At 39.7% G+C, this 18,398-nt stretch overlaps 2 protein-coding genes across 3 annotated transcripts in view; both read right to left on the bottom strand.

The window, feature by feature from the left end:
- The window catches only part of ldlrad4a (low density lipoprotein receptor class A domain containing 4a), a 79,813-nt gene extending 78,714 nt beyond the window's left edge, over positions 1 to 1,099 (bottom strand). The window contains exon 1 of the mRNA XM_072675668.1: positions 1,010 to 1,099. The gene's annotated coding sequence lies outside the window, so the exon portion shown is untranslated. The remainder of the gene's footprint in view (positions 1 to 1,009) is intronic.
- A 4,046-nt stretch (positions 1,100 to 5,145) lies between these two features.
- seh1l (SEH1-like (S. cerevisiae)) lies at positions 5,146 to 18,044 on the bottom strand. 2 transcript variants are annotated; one of them, XM_072675667.1, is made up of 9 exons: positions 17,782 to 18,044; positions 17,359 to 17,409; positions 17,097 to 17,243; positions 16,443 to 16,654; positions 15,711 to 15,809; positions 14,814 to 14,954; positions 13,980 to 14,137; positions 12,966 to 13,119; positions 5,146 to 5,411 (listed from the first exon to the last, which is right to left on the bottom strand). In XM_072675667.1, the coding sequence occupies exons 1-9, from the start codon at positions 17,890 to 17,892 to the stop codon at positions 5,240 to 5,242; spliced, it is 1,245 nt and encodes a 414-aa protein (XP_072531768.1). In that variant the 5' UTR covers positions 17,893 to 18,044; the 3' UTR covers positions 5,146 to 5,239. The 2 variants fall into 2 exon arrangements, with proteins under 2 accessions (XP_072531768.1, XP_072531767.1); XM_072675666.1 differs by lacking the exon at positions 5,146 to 5,411 and adding an exon at positions 10,341 to 11,481.
- Positions 18,045 to 18,398: the final 354 nt, after the last annotated feature.

Below are 18,398 nucleotides of genomic sequence, written 5' to 3' on the forward strand. Positions count from 1 at the left end.
TTTTTCCTGTAAAAACAATATATTTAGAATATATATTATACATAACTATATTTTTTAAACTCTATAACTCTTCCCTCAGTGTGTGACACTACGGTTCATCTGTGCAATACTCAATTTATGCTGTTCATATGTGCAATAATAATGTAATGTAATTCAATTTAATGTGTGCAATAACTCTGGTGCAATCATTTTCCATATTTATTATCAGTTATTCCCACTATGTCACTTTACTAAATGTATATAATTTATATTTATTTACTATTCAAGTTTTTCTCAATTTATTAGAGAAAAGAAATCGTTTATTTATTTATGTTTATTCTTACACAAACGGATGCAGCTGGAACAACTGTAATTTCACTCCTGGGATCAATAAAGTATTTCTGAGTGTGATTCTGATTCTGATAAATATTAGAATAAACCCAATAACTACGAAGTCAGTGGTCAGCATGTGCTGCTGGTCAGCAGTCAGTGACGTTGGTGATATGTTGGTTAGAAGGACACAGATGGAAGAACACAGGTTGCTGTTTCTCTGCGAACTTTAAGAAATAAATGTTTACTACCCGGACGACTATGTCAGGTTATGACAGTGTTTACTGTGCAATTTCTTCAATTATTTATTAATTCAACTTTTTATTAATTCAACTTTGTGTTGGTTTATTGCCCCTTTTTACATGATCAGTTTATTAATGCAGTGTCTGTCTGTCTGTGTGTCTGTCTGTGTGTCTGTCTCTCCCCATAAACTTCACTGACACTGACATGCAGTGGTGAGAACTCTGGAAGAATGAACTGTTGTGCCTTTAAGAGACTGAAACCACAGCCCTGCTGCTTTTCTTTTTTGCACTTCCAACTTTCATTTCTCACACAAATGTCTCGCTTTCCCCCTTTTTTTTTTTTTTTTACAGCTGCTCAGTCGCCGTGCCTCTACGCAAGGCCGTCTACGGCAACCAAAAACTACTCAAATACAGCACGATCAAATAAATAAAAGAAGAATAATAATAGTGCTGCTTACGGTTCTTTGACCGAGAAGTCTCGCCTCCAGACGGTGCTCCCTGCCCGGAGGGGGGTGAAGGATGTCTAGACGGTCTCTGCCCAAACTCGACACACACGCAAAACTCCGCTGTGTTGTTTTTTTTTTTCCTTACGCACCCGTATTGCGGCAGGCCCCGCCTTAGACGCCTCCAATTGGCTGGTAGAATGAGGAATCCTGCGCTGCGATTGGTTGCGGCTTTCGAATACGTAATATTAATACTTAACGCGAGGGAACGTTTTGAGAACGCGACAGGATGCTAGAACGTGAGTTCTAGATAGCTGCGTATACAATACCTAGTGCCTACGTTCTAGAATGTCGGTTTGGCGCGTAGTGGTGGTAGTGGTGGTGGTTTTTGGGGGGCGGGGGGTGTTCGGCGCTCTAGAACGGGCGGACGAATGGCGTATCCAATCGCGGCGCAGAGGAGGCGGGGCTTGCCTGAAGACGGGTGTAGGGAGAACACTACCGCTCCCTCCCTCCCACAGCTCGATGTGAATAATTTAGAAAACGCTGTAGCGACATCTGCAGAGTAGGAGTACTACACTATAAGAATCTCACATGGGGCTGCTTTCAATCAAACCTTCACTGAATGCAGACAGAGATAAGAGGACTAGTTTTAAAAGTTTTAGTTCTTTTTTTGTTGTTTTATTTCCACACTGTGGCAGAAAATGGAGGATATATGCAGAGGCTCGGGACGGTTTGGCATAAAAGTGTTAGTCCTTGTCTAATAAACACCACTGAATTATAAATAAAACTGGTGAAATGTTAGATTCAGTTAGTTCAGAATAATAATCACCGTATCATCGCTGTAGATGATTGTAATCTGACTGAGAAACTGAGGAACATCCGGAATGACAATTAACGTTGATATTCATTTTTCAACGGATATATATATTATATTTATAAAATATATATTAAAAAATGTATAAAAGTGCATATAAAGGCATATATATATATATAAATATATATATATATATATATATATATATATATATATATATATATATATATATATATATATATATAAAACACCCCTCCCTCCAGAAATGAGATGGTGCCTGGCTGATTCCTAATTATGTTGGCATTGTTAATCTGATGCACTAGGCCTTCAGTTCTGCCAGTGAAGTCCTGATCAATGGGAGAGCTCATTTAGCTGTATCTACTGAGAGAACATTCCTGATTGGACAATTTCCTGTTTAGTGTTTCACAAATATAGCCCTTTTGGTGCCACTAAAGTGTAATAGCAGAATAGGTCCAGTGCTGTACTACTCCAGTGCTGTTTACTGAATATAAAAATATATATATATTTTAATATTCTAGACGTATTTCCTAATTCACAGAACGCATTAGGCCTTCTATGACTCTTACATTTTTAATTGTGCTGCTTAATTTCTTTCTCTTTTTTCAGTTTTAAATGCAGTATCATAGTGAGAGCTACCCAGGCTAAAGTACAGCCTCCACACATGGGGGTTAGTTTTGCACACTAAGACTCCTAAAGGAACCAGACTGATCAGCTAGGTTCTGTAGATGTAAATAAAAATCTAGTTGAGTTTGACAGGGCTGGCAGGTCTTGACAGGGTTTGCTGTTCTACTTTGTAGTGTAAAATAAATGATCATATTTATTTAGACACAGATATTGGTGTGTGTTCAGATTGGAAGATGGGTTTCAAACAATTTAGTATTATACTGAATGAATTATGCCTGTATGGATTGACCAGACTGTTTATTGACAGTTAACCTCGCCTATGGGATTTTTTTTTATTTTTATTGATTTGTTTGTTTGTTTGTTTGTTTGTTCTGTTTGTGGTCAGTCTCTGAGACAGTGATGTCATGGTGATCAGACTAACAGTTAAGCAACATAGACAACCTTGAGGTTACAAAAAACACACATACATTTGTTGTCTGAGCCTTCCAGACATATTCAGCATCCCTACAGCAGTGTGTGTGTGTGTGTGTGTGTGTGTGTGTGTGTGAGTGGGAGTGTGTGCGCTGAACCCCAGACAACACCCCCGGTGTGAGTTTAATTGAATGAATCCTCAGCCCCAGGGGACGCGGGCCGGCTGCCAGTGTGTGGGGGTGTGAGGGGGGGATAAGACACTGTGTGTGTAAGCTGGGGAAGAGACTAATGCCATAGATGAGGGGTTGCATCATTTACCCTCCTAAAAGCGTCATTTACAGAGGGGCGCTGACCCCCGCTGGCGGAGTTTAAGAGCCCAGTGTGGACAGCCCAGTACAGACATGGCCACAGGGTTGCCAGGTGTGTAATTAGGACACCATACTGGCACACTGTACACTGCTTCGACAAACGTGTCCCAAACAACCTGCAGGGCAAAGCCCCCAACACTTACATCTGCTGTGTGTGTATGTTCTTGTACTACCGTCACTGTGAGGACCAACTGCCAGGGATCTTCTTCACTTCTAATCAGATGGTTTTCAGCCATTGTTTTACAAAAAGTAAAACAGCAGAAGATCTGCTTTCAGACACTGAGGTTTAGATTAGTAAGGTTAAGTTTATTGTTAGGATTTGGTGTAGGTGGCTTAGATTAAGGTTAGGGTGAGGTTTAGGGGGAGATTACTGAGGTTATGTTTACATGTAGGTTACTGAAGTTATGGTTAGGGTGAGGTTTAGGTGTAGGTAGCTTACTGAGGTTTAGTTTAAGATTAAATTTGGATATAGGTTACCAAGGTTTAGTTTAAGGTGAGGTTTAGGAGCATGTAGGTTACTGAAGTTATGGTTAGGGTGAGGTTTAGGTGTAGGTAGCTTACTGAGGTTAAGTTTAAGATTAAATTTGGATATAGGTTACCAAGGTTTAGTTTAAGGTGAGGTTTAGAAGCATGTAGGTTACTGAGATTTGTCTAATTTGTTTAGATGTTTAGTTTAAGGTGAGGTTTAAGTGTAGGTTACTAGGTTTTAGTTTAAGATCAGGTTTAGTTTAAGGTGAGGTTTAGGTGAAGGTTAATGTGTTTAGTTTAAGGATAGGTTTAGGTGCAGGTTAGTTAGTTTAAGATGAGGTTTAGTTTAAGGTGAGGTTTAGGAGTAGGTTAATGATGTTTAGTTTAAGGATAGGTTTAGGTTACTAAGATTTAGTTTAAGATGAGGTTTAGTTTAAGGATAGGTTTAGGTGTAGGTTACTAGGTTTTAGTTTAAGGTGAGGTTTAGTTTAAGGTGAGGTTTAGGTGTAGGTTAATGATGTTTAGTTTAAGCTTAGGTTTAGGTGTAGGTTACTAGGTTTTAGTTTAAAATGAGGTTTAGTTTAAGGTGAGGTTTAGGTGTAGGTTAATGATGTTTAGTTTAAGGATAGGTTTAGGTTACTAGGTTTTAGTCAAAGATGAGGTTTAGGGTTAGGTTTGGGTGTGGGATACTGAGGTTCAGTTTAGGGTTAGGTTTGGGTGTGGGATACTGAGGTTCAGTTTAGGGTTAGGTTTGGGTGTGGGATACTGAGGTTCAGTTTAGGGTTAGGTTTGGGTGTGGGTTACCGAGGTTCAGTTTAGGGTTAGGTTTGGGTGTGGGATACTGAGGTTCAGTTTAGGGTTAGGTTTGGGTGTGGGATACTGAGGTTCAGTTTAGGGTTACGTTTGGGTGTGGGTTACTGAGGTTCAGTTTACACATCAATGGTGTGTGTGTGTGTGTGTGTGTGTGTGTGTGTGTGTGTGTGTGTTTCTATATTGCAGCTTAGATCCTTTCCGACCAACCCCCTGGGATACCCCAGCAACCACCTAGCACTCATCTAGCAACCACTTACCAACCTGAAAGTAATCACCTGGGAATCCACAGCAACCACTTCTTATGCATCCTATGCATTCCTTCCAATGCCCTAGCAACCACCTGGGATACCATAGCAACCAGCTGACAACCCACTAACAACCACCTGGGAACCTGTGTTTAACTGAGCAAAACGATCGGTCTCATGGACCATCTAATTTTTCTTTTCCCAAATTCAGCTTATAGATTTTCAGCGGTTGACTGACTTGGTTGATGAAAGTTCAGCTCTGTAATGAAGTTCGAGGGAAACATTCAGGCAGAGTAAAAAACACACAACACTGCACACACACACACACACACTTCCAGTAGTGTGTTTATTTTATACATAAACATAAAGATTTACAGAAGAGCTCAAACAAAAAAGATTATATGGCAGATTTAAGAATATACACACACACATGCACATGAAAAAGAAACAATTATAAAATGTAGGTGTGAGTGTGTGTGTATCAGTCGTGTTCTGCAGGCTGTATGGGCAGAGTGTTTGTGTATCGGCGGCGTATCTGTGGAGGTTGGTGTGTGTGATCAGTTTCACATGTCTCCTCGATCAGTGAGGGAGGGGGCAGCAGGAGGGCTAGCCTGGATCCGGCACGAGGGGGATCGAGGTGCGGGAAAAAATATCTATGCACACACACACACACACACACACACACACACACAAACACACACACAGTTATTGTAAACATCAGTCTGTTATACATATCAATACTGTTTAATTAACACTGCTATAAACATCAATGCTGTTTTATACACACTGTGATAAACATAGTCATGCTTTATAAACACGGTTAAACATCAATACTGTTGTTTAAACATTGTTATACACATTAATACAGTATTACTAACCTCAATACTGTTAAATAAACGTGTAAAAATCAGCACTGTCTAATACACTTCGCTATAAACATCAATACTGTTTTCTAAACACTGTGATAAACATAATAATTCTTTATACATTAACACTATTATTAACATCAACACTGGCAAACATCAATACAATTAAACATTGTTATACACATTAGTAGTGTGTTATTAATCTCAAAACTGTTAAATAAACACTAAATCAGTACTGTTTTGCAACAATTAGCAACAAATATTAATGATGTTTTTATTAGCACTGCTATAAGCATCAATCTTGTAGAGATTCAAGAAATCTTGAAGATTTTTCATAAATATTTTATGAATATATGTATATGTTTTGTTTTATGACTGTGATAAACATAATAATGCTTTATAAACACTGTTATTAACATCAACATTGCTGTAAGCATCAATATTATTTTTATAAAGACTGTGATCAACAAAATAATGCTTTATAAACACTGTTATTAACTTCAGCACTGCTGTAAGCATCAATACTACTTTTATAAAGACAGTGGTAAACATGATGCTTTATAAACACTGTTATTAACTTCAGCACTGCTGTAAGCATCAATACTATTTTATAAAGACAGTGATAAACATAATGATGCTTTATAAACACTGTTATTAACTTCAGCACTGCTGTAAGCATTAATACTACTTTTATAAAGACAGTGATAAACATAATGATGCTTTATAAACACTGTTATTAACTTCAGCACTGCTGTAAGCATCAATACTATTTTTATAAAGACAGTGATAAACATAATGATGCTTTATAAATGCTGTTCCTAACCTCAACACTGTTATAAACATTAATAATATTGTATAAACATTGTAATACACATTAATACTGTATTATTAACCTTAAAACTGTTTTATAAACACGTTGATGTGCACCATTTTAATATAATGATTTTTTCTTTAATTTGATTGATTCTGGTGTTGTCATACTTGAGCCCAGTCTGGAGACCCCCATATGAATGGTCCAGTGTTGCTTTCGAGACGAGGAGCTTAGCTCTTAGCTTTTTCTCAAGACCACCTTTATTGCTTTTCTTCCTTTTAAAGCACTTTTTAAACCCAGAAGCAGCTCAGTATCAGTGGGGTGGTCCCCTCTTGGTCCCCTCTTGGTCCCCTCCTGGTCCCCTTGTGGGTAAGTCTTTGGTATTATAGGGAACCCAACTGTACCACATATCTTTCGCAGTTGATTGGGCTGCATTGTCGCCCAGTTTCATATGGAAAAGTACAATAAAAGGCCTGAACTCAAAGAGAATGACTCCAGAGAGCCTCCAGACAGTTTTTTTTGTTTGTTTGGGAGATTTAGCGAACTTTTTAGGTACAGGTCAAAAAGGTAATTAAAAAAATGTCATGGCACATGTGTTGGGCCCGATGTTTGCGATTTACGGCAAATCAGATCTGTGTTTAGGTTGGAAAGGTTCTCAGCTTTCTCGGAAACTGTGCTGAATTCCTCGTGTTCATACGGATCTAGTGACAGTTCAGTCACTCCCGGCCTGTCAGTCCGTTAGCTAGCTAGCTAGCTGATGCCATGTGTATGGGATCGTGTAGCGTTTGTGCTTTTCTGCTTTCAGTTAAATAGTGAATCTACAGCAGGAACAAACGGGCCTAGATTCGTCCGAAGCGAAGCTTCGACTACCGTTACTTGCTAGCTACATTAGCCTTTTCTGACACCAAGTCTCCAGGCTGCTCCGCTACCAGAGGTGTCAAGTAACGAAGTACAAATACTTTGTTACCTTACTTTAGTAATAATTTTGTTTATCTATACTTTACTGGAGTATTTATTTTTCAGCCGACGTTTTCCTTCTGCTAAATAGCCTCGTTACTCTTATTTCGTTTCAGTTTCTTTTCATTCATATGGTTGGATGAGAGGTATAAACATACACCATTCTGACACCCTATTTTTTTGTAAGCGATCTATTGTACCTGAACGTCACGTCACACTCCAGCAGGAACACAGCAGACGTATGTAGCCTAGTATGAAGATGTCTGTGGTAGAGACTTAAGAGAACTGGAGTGAAATGTCCCGACTAAGCCCCACATTTACCTTCCAATAAAGCTTATTGATAACACGCCTCTGAAGTTTGACTTCTTGCAGCATTACTATACTTATAGGAAACTACTCATCATATTTTTCCTCCATGAAACACGTTAATGCTCAGTAGTGCACATAGATAGTCCTTTAATATATTTGATATTACTAAAATGCATTAATTTTCAATGGGCAGATATGCAGCTGAAACAGGCAGCCTAGTGCATCCCAACATTTTTCAACATGAACATTTTAATAGAACATTATCGTCATTATGGCTTTTGGAAAAATGTTTTTTTGGGGAGGTGGGGGTAGAGCACTATAGGCCCCTGTAGCATAGCCTAAGCTTTTGACCTTTGTTTTCCTTACATTACTTTTATTTTATACTTGAAGTAGTTTTCAAACCAGTACTTTTACACTTTTACTTGAGGAAAAAGCATAAGTTGATACTTCGACGTCTATAGACGTCTTTTTACATTTACATTAATGGCATTTAGCTGACGCTCTTATCCAGAGCGACTTACAGGGTTATTCATAATACACAGGTGGGCCAATGTTGTGTTAGGAGTCTTGCCCAAGGACTCTTATTGGTGTAGCACAGCATAGTCACCCAGACTGGGAATTGAACCCCAGTCTCCCACGTGGTGAGGTAGCCCACTAGCAGGTAGCAGGTGGTATTATCTGTTGCGCCACACAAACCCTAGTATCTCCACTTCTACCTGAGTAATGAATGTGAATACTTTTCACACCTCACACCTTTGCCCCCTACATTCAGAAGAGATATGGTTAGCAAAAATCAGATCGGTAGTGGAAATGTGAACGGGATTGGCTAATCAACTAGATTGGAGGACGTTTTCACCAAACCATCGCTTTAATTATCTGCCTCAGAAACATCAGTATGATAAAGGCCATGTGTTAAAGGGGGGAGGCAAACACGCAGCATGCAGAAAAACACACACACACACACACACCATGCTGTGAAATAACCTTTATTTGAAGCATATAAATCATCCAGACATGCCGTAGCTCAAATGTTTAAAGCATTAGCGGCTTCATATTGGCCAATCCACCCTCAATTACAAAAGAGAGCTTAGCTATTAGCCGAATCAAAAATGTAGCTAATGTGGCTAACAATGAATGGAACGCAATGGTAACTGTGCTAATAACTGGGGACTCTTTGCTTTCATGAAGTTATTGATTTTGGTTTATGAGTAATATTAGTATTTGAACAACATGTTTGTATATATATATATATATATATATATATATATATATATATATATATATATATACCAAAGAGAGCTTAGCAATTAGCCCAAACAGAAAAATGTAGCTAATGTGGCTAACAATGAATGGAACGCAATGGTAACTGTGCTAATAACTGGGGACTCTTCGCTTTCATGAAGTTATTGATTTTGGTTTATGAGTAATATTAGTATTTGAACAACATGTTTGTATGTATATATATATATATATATATATATATATATATATATATACCAAAGAGAGCTTAGCAATTAGCCCAAACAGAAAAATGTAGCTAATGCGGCTAACAATGAATGGAACGCAATGGTAACTGTGCTAATAACTGGGGACTCATGAAGTGATTGGTTCATTAACAATATATATATATATATATATATATATATATATATAATTTAAGTAAGAAATAAACTCCAGCACTTTAATTCCCTGCTTCAGAAACATCAGCATGATAAAGGCCATTTGTTTAAGGGTGGAGGCATTTAGACACACACACACACACACACACACACACACACACACACACACACACACACACACACACCATGCAGTGAAATAACCTTTATTTGAAATATACAAATCATCCAGACATGCTGTAGATCAAACGGCCAGAAGTCGTTCTGTGGTGGTGGTGTTATAACAACCTAGCTAACAGCACCACGCTGATGGAGCACCCATTAGATTGGTTAGCTCGGACATGCTCCGTGTCCGACCACCACACACTCTCTCGCCCGGACATTTCTAGATGGTGGACCCACTCTTAACCTGACCTGATAAGACTGGTCCCAGCGCCAAACACGCACACACACACACACACCATGCCACGCTCACCACTGTGCTGAGGAGGGACCACCACCCCAACATCTGTAGATAACTACAACAGCGGTCGTGTGTCCAGAAAGTGACCAGTAATGAAGGAGGTCGCACAGGCTGTAGCTGTAGCTACATCTACATGATCACGTAATCCTATTTAAAGCTGTGTGTGTGTGAAGAGATTGATGCAGCTAGCTAGTTTACCCAGTCAGCCAAGGCTTGCTTGGTGCGTTTGCTTCTTCAGCGATCATAACAGCAACGTCGAAGAAAACTTCATTAAATTAGCTAAAAGTAATTAATCTATTAATAGCGATGTTAGCCTCCAGCCCAAGAAGCAGACTTTAGGCCTAGGCGACTGTCTACATTCACAAATTACATTTTTGCGGCGAAACTTTAAGCGATCCTGCGAAACCTTCCCAGTTAAAGACTACAGCCCTGAGAACTCCTCCCCTGCTGACCGCCCAACACTGCAGCTCACTGCCGCCCCCTACCGGTACCGCTGCAGCACAGTCGAACACGCTGTCCGATAAATCCAGGTTTTATTATAAAAAAAAACAAACAAACAAAAAAAAAAACACCGAGCTTGATTTAGTACAGTTTAAGGCATTAGTGTCTTTTACATCAGACAATCCATCCTCAATTACCAAAGTGTATTTTTTCTTTTTTTAAACAAATCACTAAATCAGGAATGCTAATGTGGCTAACAATGAATGGAACACAACGGTAACTGTGCTAATTTCCGGTGAATGATCGCTTTATCGCTTTCCTGAATTCACTCATTCTCTCCTTTATTAGTAACATTAGCACCTTTAACAACATGGAGATTTTTTTTAAAGATAGCAATTGTGTATCAGAATTACACAGACGTTTTGAAGTCTCTGGCAAAAAAAAAAAATTTATTCACTTTTATAAATAAATTTAATTTAATAATAAATATATATAAAAGTGAATAAAACCGCAGTGGCACATAGTGGATTAATATTTAATTTTTGAAGCCATGCATTTGGCTTGTTTCAGAGACTATTCAGACTCTTCTGTACTGAAAATGACAGCTGTTCAGCTGCCCCCATAGATTGTAGATTGGGGGGGATTGCAAATTTATACTTTACATTTACATTTGACTGAGGTAAATCAACCTTGTCACTTTCAAATGACATTATGAAGAAAGGAGGAGAAAAAAACCCTAACGAACAACATTTAATTTTTTTTTTCCAACAGTAACCATCTTTTTCTTTTATTCTTCAATACAAGTGAAAAATAAATGTGAACTGCCACACTGTGCTTTATTCACCTTATGGATTGGTGAAGGCCATTACTCCGACTTAACAGGGAAAACGAAGGACATGACATTGGGCACTACCAGTAACCATCAGTGTAACATTACATTACAAACATTTCATTAAACATTGGTTATTTAAACAAATTGAAAAGTTGAAAAAAGTGCCACCACACACACAAAAATCGGTTCCTGTAGTTTTCACACACCAAATGCAAAATTGCCACACACCGTTGCGTTGGATTAGTAGCTGGAGGAGTGTGTGTGTGTGGTTTGTCTGTGGAGGCATCACAGGGGAATCTCCTGAAGTCCTGTTTGTGGGCACAACTGTGTGCGCACGTGTGTGTGTGTGTGTGTGGTTGGGGGAGGGTTGTGTGTGCATGCAGCAAGCAACCGGTCGTCGTTAGCCTGGCATCAGCTGAGCTTTCTTTCTGTTAAAAACAAGACAAACATTTCAGCCCAGGACAAAACATGCACCCAGATAGTCCACACTTGCCCTGTCCAGGCTCCACCCACCACTGCTACAGAGCTACAGTCTCTCATTAGGGTTAAATATTAATAACACTCTAAATGTAGGTATTGTGATATACACTGAGGTGGAGCTACAGTCTCTCATTAGGGGTGAATGGGACTGTAGAGTAGAGAAGTAGAGAAGTGCTAGGGTGACAACTCATCATTTTGGTCCCACACAAATATAATCTTGTCAGATATTTTGGTATCTGTGATGCACACTCATTCTCCTCCGGAAAGGAATACTTGTTGCCTAGGCTGTAATTGCCATGGCAACAACAAAAAGTTAGCACGGCGCTTCAAACCAGCCCAAATTCCCCAAGACGACCACCTTTCATGTCGTGTAAAGATTTTGATCTGGTCTTTCAGCGAGCTTTGCTGCAAATTTACTGCAAACAAGACCACTGCTCTTTAACCACCTCCGCACTTTATTAGAGAAATGGGAGATAAACATCTGCAAAACTTAAAATATCCGCCTTCACCAAGTAAAATAATGGCATTTCAGAACCATGTCTTTGATGAACTGCCCCCCCCCCCTTTTTTTTTATACTGTACCACCCATATTATTGTATTGTTTTACTCTCCTGCTGTGTTGTGTAACTGCTGCCGGCTGCTAAATTTACTTTGGTATCAAATAAAAGAATGGATCTATCTAGGAGTGGACAAAAGTTACTAAGAGCTAGGGCTGGACGATATGGTAAAAATGATTAGATCACAATATTTAAAAAACATTTAATCTAAATACAGCACTAGTGACAGATCCTACTACTACTCTGATACTTTTCTGTACCGTAATCTAACTTTTTAATAACGAAACATCTTGATAATGAAGCTTGCAATTGATTCGTTTTCTTTAAGCACCAACAACATCCTCGATATGCTTAGAAAAGCTTAGTGTGCATCACAATAACGTAATATTGTTCATATGGTTATATACATATTGTTCAGTTCTACTAGGAGCTGATATCAGCCGATATTCTTTAAAAACACTTCAAGTTAAAAACACCAATGTCATTGCAGCCAGTTGCTTAAAAAGGCTACCTGTATAGCAATCTGAACTGATTCATGACCTGTGCCATCATGTGTATCGCTGTTATTGCTGTGCGTCAGACTCAAGTCCAGTTTGTAAACTTAATGTAAACCAAAGTGAATGCAATTACTTAAGTAAAGGGTATTGTGATGATCTGACATGATTGTATTATGTCTCTAAATTATGAATTAAACATGAATGTTCAATTACATGTATTTTTTACTCAGTATTTACATTACAGACGTTCCTCACTTGTTTCTAAAACAGCGAGCTGCTAGCTGCCTTAATGCACCTCTAACATTTTATCATCCTCATCATCAGTAAGGGTTAAGGGTTGGGGAGAATTTCATGCAGTTAGTCAAACGTCACACGTACCTGCCGGCAGAGGCTGCTCCAACCACACTGTTCTGAGTGTGAGCGCCACCGGACCCCAGAGCGGTTAGAGCCGCACCCTGACCCGAGGAGCCGTTCACTGGGCTTCCGTCACCCCGTAGGATGCCTGTGCACTTCCAGTTATCCATGTAGTTAGCTGCAGAACACAGGAGAGACGGAGACGACGAGTGAGTAACATGAACTGGACATGTGGCGAGAGAACATCAGCTGCTATTTGAAACATCCCATAAATAAATAAATCAAATCAGTCAAAGAAATGCCACTGATCCTGTCCACAGACTACACAGCAGCACTACACAGACTGCAATACAGTACAGGACACGTAAGGGGGCGATATGGTTTCTATTATTTCATTATTATTATTTGCTCTGTAAATGTTTACATGCTCCACACAGTCATTCTGACCTACTGAAATACAATCCAAATATAATTATTACTAATACTACTGCTAAGCATATCATTGATTACCCCTGAGCTTAACATATGTGGTGTCAGGGTGTCTTAGAACATTTATTAGTCATTTATAATGGTTTTGTGCAGAGGAGGTTGGGGAGGGGGGCCCTACAGAGTATTGGTTCCTTCGTTCAGCTTCAGGAGACTTTCACCTTGCCACTGTCACCACTGGCTTGCTCACTTGGGGCTACAGGTTTTATTTGTTTTGTTCAACTTTTGTTCAAAATCTTTCTGCAAAGCTCCTTTGCGGGGACATCAGGCTGTAAGAAGCATAGGGTGGGGCGATACATCTCCGTCATGCTTATTTGAGCCCCACGGCCATTCTGGCAAACTGTAATGCACCACAGTAAGCGGAGGGGGTGATGGGACTTCAACCGTTTCTTTTAAAAAATGCTCTGCAATGTTTGTGATCCCCACGGTCATTCTGACAGACTGATTCATTGCCCTTATATAAAATCTATATTAAATAACACATCCCTTAATGATTTTAAATGACTACAACTCCTAAATGCAGATAATTCATAGAGCAGTAAATATCCTGACCCTTCCACAGGCGAACACAGCCGTCATCTCCAGAGGAAGCCAGCAGAGTGCTGGTGATGTTCCAGCTGACGCGCCACACCTGAGAGTTATGGCTATCGAACTGAGCCATCACCTGCACCTCAAACTTAGTTGGGCCGGAGCTGGTGGCACTTTCTCTCCTGGAGGAAAGAAAAAAATAATAATAAATAAAAAATAAAATAGTCATAACTCATTTTCTGGACCATTTGCAGACTTTGTAACTGCTGTGCCTTTTAAAGACACTTAAGTCCGTTTTTAGTTTTCTCCATGATTTGAACCCTGCCACTGCTTCTGTACACTGCGTAGATCATTCTGGATGAACGGACCAATAGAAAATGCTCTAAATTACTTGGGATAAAACTCTAAATATACACTGACGTCCATTAAGAGTTAAGAACATTTTTTGGCCCTCTCCTTCAAGGGCACCATTTCTGAGATACAGGTTTTTCATTGTACAGCGACGATATATGTAAACTGGGATTTGTTCTGATTGGCTGCCCTGTACTGTGCCTCAATCAAAGAGCACACTACAAGTCCTTACAATGCTCACATTAATGGTAGCAGCTAAACTGTGACAAAAAAAGTCAAAAGTCATTAAAAAAATATAGGCTGGAACTACGCAGATGATAATGGCACCTTATTGGTATTGGTATGTGAAAGGTATTCATTTAGAGACATTTACAGCATTCCACACTACAAAGGTTCTCCCAAAAGCAAGAAAATACAATTTTCTAATTATATTTAATTATATATATATATATATATATATATATATATATTATTATTTTTTTTTTGTTGTTGAGTTAATCAACTTACCGGAGCGGTATAAGTTTGAAGATCCGGACGTCTTTGGTTGCTATGGCAAGAACGTGGAAAGACCTTCCGAGGTTAGGGGCAAAAGCGATGTCGTGAACAGGATCCGTGACGGTCATTAACGTTTCCGCTTTGGTGTACTTCCTGTTGGAGAAAACCCAACCCTACAGTCAATAATCTTGGCACCCGCTTCAGTGCTACTTTTAACACGCCCTCACCAATTTCCACTAACCACTGGAGTGTGCGCCACACCTACATTACTCAAGCACTACTCAGGGGACAGTAAGCAGCAGAGGTTTCAAATCTGATTATACTTTAAATATTTTATTTATTTATGGGAACGAGAGACAACAGTGGAGAACAGGGTACACTGCCAAACAGAACTTGGTGTGGTAGAAGAGTTCACTGATGGACCTAAAAGCAGACAGCATTATTTACTGTTGAATAATGAAATAGTTCATTCACAGTTCTTCGGCATGAAACACCCCAGTCTACAGAAACAGAATTTTTCACCATTGGGGTACAATGTAAACCACTGGGTTTACAATGTAACTGCAGCACCAGTTAAAGTGGAGCAGAAAAATTGAAAAGTAGTCAACTTCAGCTTCAGTTAAAACGTGGACGTAACGGCAGATATCAAAGCAAGCAGGATAAAAACTGAGCAGAGCTGATATGGAAAAAGGGAAAAAAAGAAAGTGGCCATTTAATTACAATTCTTGCAACGAGAGTCATTTCATTCAATTAATCACCCCCCCTAATTTTCCTTTGTAGCTCTGTATTTTACATCAGATCACTCTGAATTAATTTATTTAAAGATCAACCACTGATTTACCCAAAAAATTAGGGGGGGGGGGGGTCTGAGGACTTCCACGTTAAAGGAAACAGGATGTGTGAACCTACCTGGTGTTTTCATTGTATTCGTAGATCTGTACTTTTCCGCTGTAGGTCACATTGCTGTCATCACTACCAACGGCGATCATAGGAGGATGAGCACGGGAACTGAAAGAGACAGAACGCACACCAGCTTTAATAAAGTGCATCTTACTCATGCTAGTTAAATGGATTTACAAGCTGCTTGTAAAGGTACGAATAAATTCTATTATTATTATTATTATTATTATTAATAATAATAATAATAACAACATGGGCATGAGCATGATCATTTTCGCTGACTTGGATATTGCCCATTTTGTGTTTACTTGCATGCATTTTTGCAGACAGTAAATTCATTGACAGCTGTGCTCTCAGAGAAAACAAGAAAGGGGAGGGGATAAACAAAAAATTGTGGCTATTTTTCATACTGCAGTTGCATTTTTTAAAATTTTGCAGATATTTTGGGAAAAAAAAACAGTTTTCAATGTAGTAAGACTTCTTTACTTGTTTTAAATGTAGTTTATAAAGATTTCTATCCAGTTTATTTTCTAGCAGGAATCTGATCACCAGGAGGTGCCACCACATGATGTCTTGAGCACTTCTACAGAGAACGACTGTTTTTTGACCAAGCAAGAAGAGATCATCAGATAAGAAACATCATCAAGCCAACTTTTATCTAGTTGTTGCACCTCTAACAGACCATTACACATGCTCAAAAGCTGGGTCAACACCTTAACACGGTCACAAACACACACTTACCTGGAGGGGTTCCAGGAGATGCAGGAGCAGGAGAGCTTGCAGGAGATCTCGTGCTGCAGACTCCACTGGCTGAGGTTCATCACGTCCGGGGCTTCGTAAATGCGCACCACTCCGTCCGCGGAGCAAGTGGCCAGCACCAGGCCCATGTGCTTCGGGGCAAACTTCACATCGGTCACTGATGTCCTGCTGTCCACCAGAGTGGTTCTCTTGATCTGCATGGAGAGATTTAGATCAGTACTGACATTTGATCTTGTAACCTATGGACGCAGTGCCTTTAATACTGTAACCTGGAGATGTTATACATGTCATCACAGCGCACTGTGGTTTACCACAGGTAACAGACCTAAAAGCCCATCACTGGGAGCTCTGCTGTAAACTTCGGAGGCTTTGGGATCTCTGCATATAAGAAAGTGCCACTTCAGTGTTTTCCCTTCTAAAGCTTTTCTGAAGCAGCTCACACCCCACAGCTCACCTCCCGTACGGTATGGTACAAGACTGTCCCGTTCTGAATGGCTACTGTGAAAAGCAACGGAAGCTTGAATACACATTGGCCTGAAACCATGTCATTTCTGACAATGTACGAACATGGCCTAAGGTAACGGGCCACTGGTTCGAGCTAGGCAACGGGGCCCGTTTGAAGGCAGCGAGTGTTACCCAGTGGCTAAGTCCTCGCTGTTTGTCGTTGGATTCGCCGACTATTTCCTCCCACACTGCTGCCGTGCGGTCGAAGGAGCAGGACGCCAGCACCTGTCCGAACTCTGGGTGAGCCCAGGTCACTCGCCACACCGAGCCGCTGTGGGTCTGAAGAGAAACAAAGCACAATACGAGCCGAAGATTACAGATGCAGCATGTGTGAAACTCAAAACACGCTTAGTAAAGTTGCACCACAATAAATAAATAAACAATAAAACAGTACCTTCCAACTGGCTGTGCAGTGCCACTCTCCGTTGTCACTTTTGTCCCAAACCTTTTATCAAATGAAAAAAGACCCCCTTTAGAATCACTTACTGCAAAAGCCCCACATTACCATCTCCAACAGGCTTTTACAGCAGTACTGAAGCCCTATACCAAACTCAGCTCAAGCATTATTCCCTAATTAATAACATTTAGTGAGGACATACTAAAAGCAATAAAAATATATAATAACAATAATAATAATAATATATATTTTTAAAAATATATTCCACAGTATCTACATGCTTTATTTACCTTTTTTTAATATAAACAGCTAAATATAACTGCAGTGTATTTAATGAATTATCTGAGTGAAACCTAGACTAACTAGAATCTCGTAAGACAGAGTAAACAAGAGGGTAGAAAAGGGAGTGAGAGGGTTTACCTTCACGCTCTGGTCGCTGGAGCAGGTCGCCATCCTCCTGCCGTGGAAATCATAAGAAACATCATGGATCAGATCTTTGTGATCCGCAGCGATGCTTCTAGCCACAAACATGCTCCTCTGCTCTCTCCTTTCGACTGCTGGAGTAACACCGAACCCCTCTGCCCGCTCAGAAACAGAGTTTAACACTGATTAAAGCGGCCAAAGCTGAAATGTTCCTGCTCGCTTCTGGCGGGTCGCTCAGCAATGCGCCATTTTACCGCGTCCTTCTCTACTTCTACTCCTCCTTCCCGCAGACCACCAGAACCTCTGAAGCGCCGCTGCCAGCGCCCCAGGCCTGGAGGAGCAACAACAGCTCAGTGACGCCTCGGCCTTTAACTGTACGCTCGACAGTTCTCTAATATTTACACGAAATTAATTAAGTACATCATGTTTTTTATGCTTTTACATGGTAAAACACAAGCATTTTTTACCAATACTTTTACATGTCCAACTTGTTTTTTGTAACTTTTTTATTGTTTTTTAATGTTGACATTTACTTTAGATGCACACATAATTGCATTACTATTTTGTCATTGGTTTGAATTTATTTTATTTTATTTTTTAAATATTTCTTATAT

This window comes from Salminus brasiliensis, chromosome 3 (genome assembly GCF_030463535.1).
Source record: "Salminus brasiliensis chromosome 3, fSalBra1.hap2, whole genome shotgun sequence".
Taxonomy (NCBI): domain Eukaryota; kingdom Metazoa; phylum Chordata; class Actinopteri; order Characiformes; family Bryconidae; genus Salminus; species Salminus brasiliensis.